Here is a 13,466-nt window from a genome sequence, read left to right on the forward strand (position 1 = left end):
CTGTGCCTTTTTCACATTCTTTGGTATTATGCAGAGACAGTTTAAAATATAGAAAATTAGAATGAATTGTGGTATTGAGTTAATATGATCTGTAAAGGCAGTCGCTAGGAACTGTGCAGCTGACTTCCAGTGAAATTTTCTAAACCCACATTCTATTTTTGGGTAACCTCATAATGAAAATTTATGATGTAATTTTTTAAAAACTTTAATTTTGTTAAGTAAAATCCTGACCTGTGTTTTCAGGTTCGCCGTGTCTCCTTTGCAGATCCAATATACCAAGCAGGATTGGCAGATGACATTGATAGACGGTGCTCTATTGTTAGGTCCCATTCTTCGAATAGTTCTCCCATAGGAAAAAGTGTTAAAACTTCTCCTACTACACAATCTAAGGTAAGCTATAGGGTTTAAAATATACATATATGTATACTGACACAGAATTACATGTACATGATGTATCAAAATGAACTATATATGTGAAAAACTTCTTCCTTGGTTTAAAATATATTCTTTTGTCTGCTACACGGTAAGCAGAAAGGAAGAGAAGAGGTGGTAAGAGGCAGTAATGATCCAGCAAGTGATTGATTAGGTAGTAGATTACTCTTTTTATGTTTTTTGAAATTTTAAAGAAATGATTGCAGTCTAAGTTGTAAAAATTGTAAAATTATAGTCATCTAGGGTTCTGAGTGTTTTTTTCTCTCCTTTCTTCTATCTAGCATAATACCACTTCAGCCAAAGGATTTCTGTCCCCAGGATCACGTAGCCCTAAATTTAAGAGCTCAAAGAAGTGTTTAGTAAGAAGTGCTTTAGTTTTCATGTCACTTTATATTTTCATGTTCAGTCAGTTGACCTCTGTGTAACAGCTTCTGAAATTTATTCTAAGATTTCAGAAATGGCCAAAGAATCCATACCATGCCCAACAGAAAGTGTTTACCCAGCATTGGTGAACTGTGTGGCACCAGTTGACATCATTTTACCTCAGATTACATCAAACATGTGGTAAGTGGTTATTTAGGCTTCTTGCTTATATTCCAAGATGCCACTTATTTAAGAGGACTTATCTGAATGCTTGGTTCTCATGTTTAGAATTGATTGGCATGTACTCCTCTCACACACATTTTATTTTTGAAATAAAAATGCAACTGAGAAGGTAGGCCAGATAAGGCAATATGAAAAACATTTAATATAGTAAGATGTATGCATAGTATTTCAGGTGCTGCATTGAACCCTTATATTCATTATCTTGTTTAATCCAAATATAAACCTTATGAGGAATATGAATATCATTTCTACTTTATAGGATGAAGTTTACAAAGATTACCACCAAAACCACACAGCTGTTAAGTCATCACATGTAAGAAGCATGAGATTCACATACATAAAACTTGTTCATCAGCTGTTTTGTTTTGTTTCTAATTAGAAGTTTGTTTCCTTGATGTTTTAAGTCTTGGAAACTTAAATGCGTGCGTGTAGATCGTTCACTATATCTTGATTAAAAGAATTACTTCACGTAGTTTGTGATGCCTTGAGATAGATTCTCTTTAACTGAATTATCAAGCTACTCTGTCATAGCATAATCCCCAATAGGAGATGAAGTATTCTTAAACGTCTCTGAGGAATTTAATGATTCAATAATATGTGTCAGACATACCAAGTCCATTTCTGATTAAAGTTGGGGAGGGGATTATGTGTACTTAAGAATTATCTATTAATGAGATGTATGTAGAAGCACAAGGCATGCAATGGGCTCATTCAGTTGCCAGTACTATTGCTCATACCAGACATACACATCAGATTCGAATTTTGTTTTAAATTACACATACATGTGCCTGTCTTCACTGTGGGCTAACCTCAGTTATGATTGAGCTTAAATGGGGAAATTCAACTGGATAAACCCTTGCAAATAGCATATAAATAAAACTGTATAATTATAATTTCCTGTTTCTGTTTCGTTTAGGGCAAGAGGCCTGGGACAACTCATTAGAGCTAAGAATATAAAAACTATTGGTGATTTGAGTACTCTTACAGCATCTGAAATAAAAACTCTTCCTATCCGTTCTCCAAAAGTGTCCAATGTAAAAAAGGCTCTCAGAATATATCATGAGCAGCAGGTAAAAACTTAGATGTTAGCTACGATGTATATTAATAAATGATGTAGCAGTACACTTACAGAAGTTTGTTAAAAGATCACTACGTAATGGCACAGGGAAATTGATTCATTTATTTTGTACTGTCTTTATGCATTGCACCTCAGATAAATTTTTAAATTGTTTTCTCTTTAAATTCTGTTCATCCCCTTCTCTCTTTCATTTCCACCATTCGGTATTTGATTCCATGGCTGCTACTGCTAAAACCTAGATGTTCAAATCCAAACATCTACCAAAACCATACAGATTTGTAGGTCACGGTATTTTGATTTTGATGCCTACCACATTTGTGACTTATTTTTTTTATTTTTCCTTTTTGTCAGTATTGTGCACATGAACATTTTGGGTCATGGGCATTTTTCAAGATTCTGATGAAAGCTAAGATTCTTCTCTGCTGTAAAACTATACAGAAAATTTTGTATATAATTTCAGAAGGATTCACAAACTACTGAAACCCATTCAGAGACCCTCTGTCCATTGACACTACAGGTTGAGTATTCCTTATCTGAATTGCATAGGACCAGAAATGTTTTGGACTTCAGATTTATTTCGATTTTGAGATATTTGCATTATGCAGCTACTTGCCAGTTTAGCAGCCCTAATCTGGAAATCCAAAACGCTCATTAGAGCATTTGGGCATCATGTCAGTGCTCAAAAAGCTTCAAATTTTGGATTCCATTCCATCCAAAAAAGATTCCATTTTTGGAGTAGGCATACTCAACCTGTATCAGAAGTTTTGAATAAATGCAAAATAGAATAAGCAGTGTTCTGAATCAGAATTTCTCAGACCTGGGGTTTGCCAGCCACTGAAGACTTATGCTGTATTCTTGAAGGTCCTTGATTTTATATTAACTTATTTGTGATCTTCTAAACATTCGTTAACCGGTTACTCATAAGAGAAAACCAAAACTAGTAATTTTCTGTCTCACAGATTGAATTTAGTTTCTAAAGTATTTTCTTACTCAGTTTCCATGGGTCTTGGGAAAGTCTATGAGAATTAGGTTTTTTTTAACAGCTTTATTAAGGTGTGATTTACATCATGTAAAATTCACCTACCCTATGTGTGCAGTTAGTTTTTAATATATTCACAGAGTTAAATAATATTCCCCGTGATCTAATTTTGAATCTTTTTTTTTATCACCCAGAGAAGAAACACTAACCCGATAAGCTATCACTCCTCATTTCCACTGCCCAGCCAGTGCCTACTTTTCCTCTATAGATTTGCCTATTCTGGATATTTCATAAAAGTGGGGTCGTACAACTTGTGATCTTTTGTGACTGGCTTCTTTCTCTTAGCATAATGTTTTCAAGATTTATCCTTAAAAATTTCTGTTTTGAGGTTGAATAATTCTTTGTAGATTCTGGATATTAGCGTTTTGTCAGATGGGTAGATTGTAAAAATTTTCTCCCATTCTGTAGGTTGCCTGTTCACTCTGATGGTAGTTTCTTTTGCTGTGCGGAAGCTCTTTTAATTAGATCCCATTTGTCAATTTTGGCTTTTGTTGCCATTGCTTTTGGTGTTTTAGACATGAAGTCCTTGCCCATGCCTGTGTCCTGAATGGTATTGCCTAGGTTTTCTTCTAGGGTTTTTATGGTTTTAGGTCTAACATGTAAGTCTTTAATCCATCTTGAATTAATTTTTGTATAAGGTGTAAGGAAGGGATCCAGTTTCAGCTTTCTACATATGGCTAGCCAGTTTTCCCAGCACCATTTATTAAATAGGGAATCCTTTCCCCATTGCTTGTTTTTGTCAGGTTTGTCAAAGATCAGATGGTTGTAAATGTGTGGTATTATTTCTGGGGGCTCTGTTCTGTTCCATTGGTGTATATCTCTGTTTTGGTACCAGTACCATGCTGTTTTGGTTACTGTAGCCTAGTAGTGTAGTTTGAAGTCAGGTAGCGTGATGCCTCCAGCTTTGTCTTTTGGCTTATGATTGACTTGGCACCACGGGCTCTTTTTTCGTTCCATATGAACTTTAAAGTAGTTTTTTCCAATTCTGTGAAGAAAGTCATTGGTAGCTTGATGGGGGTGGCATTGAATCTGTAAATTACTTTGGGCAGTATGGCCATTTTCACGATATTGATTCTTCCTATCCATGAGCATGGAATGTTCTTCCACTTGTTTGTGTCCTCTTTTATTTCATTGAGCAGTGGTTTGTAGTTCTCCTTGAAGAGGTCCTTCACGTCCCTTGTAAGTTGGATTCCTAGGTATTTTATTCTCTTTGAAGCAATTGTGAATGGGAGTTCACTCATGATTTGGCTCTCTGTTTGTCTGTTATTGGTGTATATGAATGCTTGTGATTTTTGCACATTGATTTTGTATCCTGAGACTTTGCTGAAGTTGCTTATTGGCCCAAGGAGATTTTGGGCTGAGACGATGGGGTTTTCTAAGTATACAATCATGTCATCTGCAAACAGGAACAATTTGACTTCCTCTTTTCCTAAGTGAATACCCTTTATTTCTTTCTCTTGCCTCATTGCCCTGGCCAGAACTTCCGACACTACGTTGAATATGAGTGGTGAGAGAGGGCATCCCTGTCTTGTGCCAGTTTTCAAAGGGAATGCTTTCCGTTTTTGCCCATTCAGTATGATATTGGCTGTGGGTTTGTCATAAATAGCTCTTATTATTTTGAGATACGTCCCATCAATACCTAATTTATTGAGAGTTTTTAGCATGAAGGGCTGTTGAATTTTGTCAGAGGCCTTTTCTGCATCTATTGAGATAATCATGTGGTTTTTGTCTTTGGTTCTGTTTATATGCTGGATTACGTTTACTGATTTTCGTATGTTGAACCAGCCTTGCATCCCAGGGATGAAGCCCACTTGATCATGGTGGATAAGCTTTTTGATGTGCTGCTGGATTCGGTTTGCCAGTATTTTATTGAGGATTTTTGCATCAATGTTCATCAAGGATATTGGTCTAAAATTCTCTTTTTTTGTTGTGTCTTTGCCAGGCTTTGGTATCAGGATGATGTTGACCTCATAAAAAGAGTTAGTGAGGATTCCCTCTTTTTCTATTGATTGGAATAGTTTCAGAAAGAATGGTACCAGCTCCTCTTTGTACCTCTGGTAGAATTCGGCTGTGAATCCTTCTGGTCCTGGACTTTTTTTGGTTGAATAATATTCATTATATGTATATACCACATTTTGTTTATCCAGTTGACAGACATTTGGGTTGTTTCCACCATTTGCTATTACGAATAATGCTGCTGTGTCTGCAAGTTTTTATATGGATAGATGATTTCATTTCTCTTGTATATATACCTAGAAGTGGAATTGCTGAGTCATATGGTTACTGAACTTATTATTTTCAGAAAGTTAACTTTCTGAACTTAGTATTTTCTCAATCAGTGGTCCATAGGTCCTAGGAACACTTAAGAAAATTGTATCCTTTTTTTTTTTTTTTTTTTTTTTTTTTTTTTAAATACAGTGTCACTGTCACCCAGGCCAGAGTGCAGGGGGGGCGTGATCTCAGCCCACTGCAGCTTCCACCTCCTGGACTCAAGCAGTTCTTCTGCCTCAGCCTCCCGAGTAGCTGGGATTACAGGCACCGTAATTTTTGTGTTTTTAGTAGAGGGGGGGTTTCACTATGTTTGCCAGGCTGGTCCTGAACTCCTGACCTCAAGTGATCTACCCATCTCGGCCTCCCAAAGTGCTGGGATTACAGGGGTGAGCCACCGCTCCCAGCCAGAAAATTGTGTTCTTTTTTAAAAAAAAATTCTATATTTTATTTAAGCTTGGAAATCTCTGGTATAGACTTTTTTATACCACATTCTTGAACTTGGGAAATAGACTGTAATTTTCTTAGCTGCCATGCCTATATTTCCTGAGAAAACCATTATGAAATATTGTTAAATTCTAACCCTCTCTTTGAGGAAATACTTTGTAATGCTTTATTTTGTGTAGTTAGAACCTACTTACTTAGCAGTATTAGCTCTTAATTGTGATGGGTGGTAGAACATAGGTTCTACGCAATATGTTTTCCAGTGTTTGTACTATTACTCCTATTAAAAGTAAATTTCAATTTGTTGTTGGTTTTTTTTTTTTGTGTGTGTTTTTTTCTGCTCCAACTGTATTCAAGGTGAAGACTCGTGGACTAGAAGAGATTCCAGTTTTTGATATTTCTGAAAAAACAGTAAATGGAATAGAAAATAAATCTTTGTCACCTGATGAAGAAAGACTTGTCTCAGGTATATTTTAGCAAATGTGGGATAATTTTATTTAGAAGATCAGCTGACTTTCTTGAAATATTTTGTTATTTTTTTAGTCTGATTTGACCATGCCTTATTATTTCAACAATTATTTTATGTTTAATGTGAAGGATATGAAAAACTAATCGATTGGACATCAAATGTGTCTACTTGTTTTTCTTGTCAACTTCTCCATCAAGGTCTCAAGGATTTAAACTATATACTTTCTCTTCTAGTTATATTAATAAATGAAGTAGTCTACCCATTTTTAAATAGCACAGAATAATCTATGAGAATAACACAGAATAATAAGCTGTGGTAGGCTGGGCATGGTGGCTCACGCCTGTAATCCCAGCACTTTGAGAGGCCAAGGTGGGTGGATCGCTTGAGGTCAGGAGTTCAAGACCACTCTGGGCAACATGAAACCCCGTCCCTACTAAAAGTATAAACAAATAGCTGAATGTGGTGGTGCATGCCAGTAATCCCAGCTACTTGGGAGGCTGAGGTGGGAGAATGGCTTGAACCTATGAGGCAGAGGTTGCAGTGAGCTGAGATTATGCCACTGCACTCCAGCCTGGGCAATAGAATGAGGCTCCATCTCATAATAATAATAATAAGCACCAGCAGCAGCAGCAGATATATGGTAGATTTTTTTGTCTGCTTGTCCTCATCAAGACCTAAGCCTGCTCTCTCAATTTGAAACCTAGGCACTTGGACTAACTTAAAAGATCATGTAAATAATTTAGTTTTTGTCTGGTATAGATTTAATTGTGTTTTTTTCTCTTTTAGATATAATTGATCCTGTTGCTTTAGAAACTCCATTATCCAAAAACCTTGTGGCACAGATTAGTGCTCTTGCTCTTCAGCTGGATTCAGAAGATCTTCATAATTATTCAGGAAGCCAACTATTTGAAATGCACGAGAAACTAAGTATTATGGCAAACTCTGTCATAAAAAATCTACAGTCACGTTGGAGATCACCATCCCATGAAAATTCTATTTAGTATTTTCAGAGAAAATTAAAGGTTTTTTTAAACATCACTGGATTTCTTGATTGAGGAAACAAGTTCTGAAATAATAGCACAATTTCAAAGAAGAGACTCTTTGCAAAGTTGATAACATTTCAAACCCTGAAGGACAGTGATTTATTATGTAAGTTCAATTTTGTAAGTTCATTATGTAAGATCTTTTTTTTTCATATAATGTATTTTTCTTGGCTGCTATGCGTGGTTTTTCAGGAAATTTAATTATCTTACTGAGATGTGAAAGCAAAACTAGTAACAAAACTATACATTTTATTTCATAACTTTCTTAAACCCGTGCATATTCTGATGAAACATGTAAAATACTTTAAGTAAAATTGAACATTTTTATTTGAATTTTTGCTGAACTGATAAAGGTGTTTATACTTTTGTTTGTTTGTTTAATTCATGTTTGTTGGGACTGAGGTTTAGGAAGTTTGTTACTGGTTAAAAACCTCAAATGAAATGCGAAAGAATTGGAACTTTTCCTGCATATGTCAACTTTGGACAGCTTTCAAGAAAAATGAGAAAAGTTTCAACTTCTGGGGGTTAAAATATTAATGCAGAATTTACTAAGATTTTATTCATTTGCATTAGCAAATATTCGTGCAGCAGCAGTTGACTGTGAAAATTTATTCTTGAGACGTATAGTATTCGTTTTTAAATGCATGATTGTACATTATGTATAGATGACAATGTTTTTAATTTATAAATTTCATTCTTTGTTAATTGCATGGGTTTTTCTGCAGTTTATTGTGAATACCTTGGTTCTGTTCAATAGAAAACATTTTGTATATATTAAATACTGAAATATCAGTATCGACAGTGGAAGTGCTTCATGGGCTTGCTGCACATATTTGTAGGATACTGTATCTGCAAATACAACAACAAATAGTTTTGTACTTAGTTAACAGTCTTAGTTAAAACATGAGTTTATTTTCTAAAAGTATCCAGAATAAGTAAAATCATAGAAATAAGAAAATGTTACACAACTTTGCTGTTCATACCCTTACCTTCTTACTACTTTTGGTTTGGAAGAGGGTATCAGCCACTAGAAAGTGTGCCTCCTTAACATTTCTTAAAGGAAAGTTAGTTTCAGTATTTCACAGCAAGTTGGACTGCGAAATCTAGAGTTGATCTGCTTTTTAAACCTTCATTTAAAAGCAAACTTGGAAGAAATTTGAAACTGTTTTTAATATATGTCTGTTTTGCCTAGGTTTTCTTTTTTTAAAGAGGTATGTGATTAAAACCTTTGTAAATTTTGCCAACTAATATTAGTGCCTGACTTCCCATATTTGTTTCATCTTTTTAACTGATAATATATCTCACTTGTTCTCTGAATAGAATGAGTGAGTGATCTCAGTTTTCACATTTTATCCAGAAGCTAATCCCTACTTAGCAAGGCACACAATTCTACAGCAAGTCATAGAAAGTTTAATCCTTGTGCCTAGTTAGCTCTCGTATATTCAGGGATCTCTATAAAAGTTGGTGTCTTTTTTCATCAGCCCTTATAAAAGTTGGTGTCTTTTTTCATCATCATAAATTCATCATAATCACAGATATTTTTGGGTCTAAGTAAGATATTCATATACCAAGGATGGTTTTGTAAAGAATTCTGGGATCATTGAATTAAGGATTGTGGCTTGAAATAACTAAAGAAAAATACTAATTTCTTTAAAAGAAATTATAATTGTGATTTACATTTTACATCATTAATTTCCCAAATTACATTTAACCGTAAGGAGGTGCACATGAGTATTTAGCAAACAGATATGAATAAGCAGCTATGTATATGTGTTTGGGGCAGAGGGGAGCAGATTACTTTAACACACTTCAGAATTAAAATTAGCTTGTTTCATGACTATGTGCCTTAATGTTTGTGTGAACTAAACTTGCTGATTGAATGAAATTCTTGGGAAGCTGAACAGTAATAGCAGAAAATGTGACCAAATGAGTATCATGTACTTAAATCACTGAATTTTATATAAGCACAAGTATTAATTTTAATAACATTATAGTTTAATAAGGTTGTATTTAAAAATATTTGGGAGCAAAGACAAGCATGCTAAATCTTCATTTTGCTATGGCTATAAGCATGTATTTTTGGCAACTTATTTGCAATATTCTTGCCTTAAAGTTTCCTGCAAATTTCCCACTTAGTAATTCCCAAATAGCAAAACATTAATATTCCATGATTAGCTCTACTGTGTTGTCTCACTATTAAAATGGAATTCGTTTTTTCAAATCTTTTCTAATGGTTAATAAAACAAATGTCAGATCATAATAACACTCAAATGTGTCTTAATTGTCTTATGCATATTTAAGAAGAAAAAACTAGTGGCATACAGGAGTGTCATGTAGTATCTTTTTTTTTTTTTGAGACACAGTCTTGCTCTGTTGCCCATGCTGGAGTGCAATGGTGCGATCTAGGCTCACTGCAAGCTCTGCCTCCCAGGTTCTCGCCATTCTCCTGCCTCAGCCTCCCAAGTAGCTGGGACTACAGGTGCCCACCACCACGCCCGGCTAATTTTTTGTATTTTTAGTAGAGAAGGGGTTCACTGTGTTAGCCGGGGTGGTCTTGATCTCCTGACCTCGTGATCCGCCTGCCTCGGCCTCCCAAAGTGCTGGGATTACAGGCGTGAGCCACCCTACCCGGCCATTTTCTTTTTTTTGTTTTTGAGATGGAGTTTCGCCCTTGCTGCCCAGGCAGGAGTGCAGTGGCACGATCTCAGCTCACTGCAGCCTCCACCTCCTGGGTTCAAGCGATTCTCCGGCCTCAGCCTCCCAAGTAGCTGGGATTGCAGGCGCCTGCCACCACGGCTGGATAATTTTTGTATTTTTAGTAGAGACGGGGTTTCACCATGTCGTCCAGGCTAGTCTTGAACTTCTGACCTCAGATATCCACCTGCCTCAGCCTCCTAAAGTGCTGGAATTACAGGCGTGAGCCACCGCTTCTGGCCCATCATTCTCATATCTATGAAATCTATTTTGGATTTTAGAGTGGATTTACATTTTCAATATTTCAGTGACCTCATTGTTAAAGTTGCTTTGCCACTTGTACAAGTTTGAAAACCATCGTTGAATCATATGGAGCTTCACTCTAATTCCAAATAGTTAAAGGATGAATCAGGTTAAATAATGCCGTTGGATAATACAGGTAAAAACAGGATTTAAATCCACACATTAAAAGCATGATTGAAGGCCGGGCAGGTGGATCACTTTTGTCCAGGAGTTCAAAACTGACCTGGCCAATGTAGGGAAATCCTGTCTCTACTAAAAATACAAAAACCAGCCAGACATGTTGGTGCATACTTGTCATCTCAGCTACTCAGGAGGCTGAGACATGAGAATTGCTTGAACCTTTTAGGCGGAGGTTGCAGTGAGGCGAGATCATGCCATTGCGCGACAGAGCGAGTCTCTGTCTCGCAAAAAAAAAAAAAAAGTTTAACATTGCCCATGGATTTTTTTTTTTTTCTGTACAGCTTGAAGATAAGATAGTTAAAGACTCTGTTACAATTTAAACATCATAAAAATGTGAAGAGTAAGTCGTGAGGCAAGAAACAAAATTGGGGGAAATTGTGGGGATCGTGAATACATAAGTGAAGTTTTATTTTTTAAGGTGTAAAGGAATGAGAATAGAGTAATTGCTTTTTAAAAAGAAAGTATAAATGGCTTAATTTTTTTCTTCCAACTTTGACTTTAATGCAGTAAGAAAGGCCTAGGTTTCATCTCATATTCTTCATAATTGATTTTCAAGAAGTTAATTTGTCATTCAGCCTAGGAGGCTATAAAACAGCAGTTAGTTGGCATTATTAGACTAAAACTTGGGTGCGGGGAGGAGACTGTTTCCTTATTGCTGCAACCCATGTCTATCTTATTCCTAAGCCATTAGAAAAACCTTGTACTTTGTATAGAAACATTAGAGTGAGGTTTTGATTTTTAACATAGTGCTGCTCTCTCAAACTTTGATGTGCATATGAACGAGCGGATTCTGATTCAGTAGATCTGCATTGAGCCCCATGAGTCTTTTAAAACACAGTCCCGGGTGATTCATACAGATGCCTGTGAACTGCGCTGGTAGATGGGCCTAAGCGGCTTCAGGCTGTGTTTTAGGTTTTGGTAACCTAGGCAGATTCAAGTCCTTTTATAACTGTCAATTTTATGAATTGGGGGTGCAGACTGGTTTTGAAGGCTTAAAGTTCAAAAATTTTAAGAAAGTTAAGAATTTTGCTTAAGAGCCTTTTAAAAATATAGACGATTTATTTTTTAAGTAGGCAGACTAAGAATTTCAGGTTGTAAAGAATCTTGATAAGGCAAATTAGACAAAGTATTTTCTCATGAGTATTTGTGGGTTATGTTTTTGTTAATATAAAAGTTGAATTCTAAGTATTAGAATATATTTAGTCTCTAAATAAATCTTGCCGTCTATTATGGATCATCATTATTAATAAACATGGAAAATCAACACTACCCCTAATATTAATGTGGCAGTTAAATTTAGTAGTGCTATAATGAATAAGTCAGTCTAGCAGATATGCCCTGTCATTATACTGCGGACCTCTGGTCACTTAATTTTCCGTTATATTACGTGGTTGAAAATTCCTGTTTCATTGTAAAGTGAAATTTGAAAGATAGAGTTGAATAATATGATTCTCGAAAAGTGAGTTTTTCTTGGAATTCTGTTAAGGTGTTAGATTTTCCTCACATATTTAAATAATCTGTAAGAACTACCCTGAAAGCACTAAGGAAAATGTAACCGAAGGTTAATAGGTTTTAAAAATTTGTTTATCAAAATTTATTGATAGTTTGATCTGTAAAACAAATTGGGTTTCGTCCTTTCTGATGTCCAGTTAATAAGTATGTTATGTGCTAGGCTTTACATATTGCTCTTTGCAAGTAGCCATTAAAATGTAAATCATTGAAGTTTGAAGATCTATAAATATTTAATATAGTAGTCTAATAAAAGTTGTGAGAATTTACTCAGTTCTGAAATAGAGTGTTAAATTTTCCAATGTGGTCCTAATCATTTTTTTCTTTACATACTAAGCCTTCCTTTCTCCAAAGAACAGTTAAAACCAAATATGTTGTGGTAAGCTGTAAATACCATTGGAATAAAAGATAACCCTTCATCTTACCTAAAAAATTGAAGACAATATTTTCCATTGTTGATGTCACAAGTAAGAAAAAAAACTCTGTAACTTTTGTACTCTACTTGTAGCAGAGGGAATATTTTTGGCCACAGTGTGCCAATTTATAATTGTAGATAAAGCTAAATTTACTGGACAGCAAGCTTATGTGCTGATAGAAGTTGATGCACTGAGAAGTGATGAGTTGAAGAGAATGGAAAAGACAGATTGAGCTGGAATTTTAATGCATAGTCTGTTTAGTAGAGAGACAAGCTGTCCTATATACTCCTGTATACTTCAGAAACAGCTGATAGCCTATAGTCTCTGAGAGCTGTTCTGTACATAGCACAGTATTATAATTGATGTTCATAAATACCCCAAGGGATTATGTTAAAATACATTAGTAATACTCCCACAAAAGCAGTAAGTTAATAAGTATTTCCAACAAAAGGCAGCTTTGTTTCTTAAACGGATAAGCAACATATAACTAGGAAGATCACCTTCAAAATAAAGTGTCATGGAACTGAAAATAGAATATAGTGTAACAATTATTTTGATACATTATTGAATAGCTAACAAGTGTCTAAAGAATTTTTTATTTTTATAGAATAGGAAGTTTCCAAAAGAAAACAATTAAGAGCAAAATTGGTTTTGAGTATAGAAACTGAAGGATGGCAGTCTTAACTCCTGAGTTTTTTACAGAGCACAGATTGGTAAACTAGCATGCCACCTGTTTTTTGTACTACTTGTGAGCTGAGACTGATTTTTACATTTTTTAATGGTGAAAAAAGAAGGAGGATATTTTGTGACACATGAAAACGTATTAAATTAAAATTTCGGTATCCAGAAATAAAGTTTTATTGGAACAGCTGTGCTCATTGTCTTTAGCTGCTTTCCTGGTACAGTGGCTGAGTTTAGTAGTATAACAGAGTCTGTACGGCTTCCAACAGTCAAAATACTGTCTGGCCTTTTAAAGAGTTTGTCG

General features: G+C 35.3%; 1 protein-coding gene across 21 annotated transcripts in view; it reads left to right on the forward strand.

The window, feature by feature from the left end:
• The window catches only part of RIF1 (replication timing regulatory factor 1), a 96,534-nt gene that overhangs the window by 57,099 nt on the left and 25,969 nt on the right, over positions 1-13,466 (forward strand). For 15 of the 21 annotated variants that reach the window (XR_010136034.1, XR_010136027.1, XR_010136033.1 and 12 more), the window contains 6 exons: positions 244-390; positions 714-791; positions 881-996; positions 1,955-2,108; positions 6,225-6,333; positions 7,123-7,485. Coding sequence is in view for 2 of the 21 variants with exons in the window: in XM_063712802.1 (XP_063568872.1) it covers positions 244-390; positions 714-791; positions 881-996; positions 1,955-2,108; positions 6,225-6,333; positions 7,123-7,337 (819 nt within the window). In the remaining 19 variants the exon portion in view is untranslated. Of the gene's footprint in view, positions 1-243; positions 391-713; positions 792-880; positions 997-1,954; positions 2,109-6,224; positions 6,334-7,122; positions 9,651-13,466 lie in introns of those variants that run through there. The other 6 variants (XR_010136031.1, XR_010136028.1, XR_010136029.1 and 3 more) reach the window with 3 other exon arrangements.

This window comes from Pongo abelii, chromosome 11, assembly GCF_028885655.2.
Source record: "Pongo abelii isolate AG06213 chromosome 11, NHGRI_mPonAbe1-v2.0_pri, whole genome shotgun sequence".
Lineage (NCBI taxonomy): Eukaryota > Metazoa > Chordata > Mammalia > Primates > Hominidae > Pongo > Pongo abelii.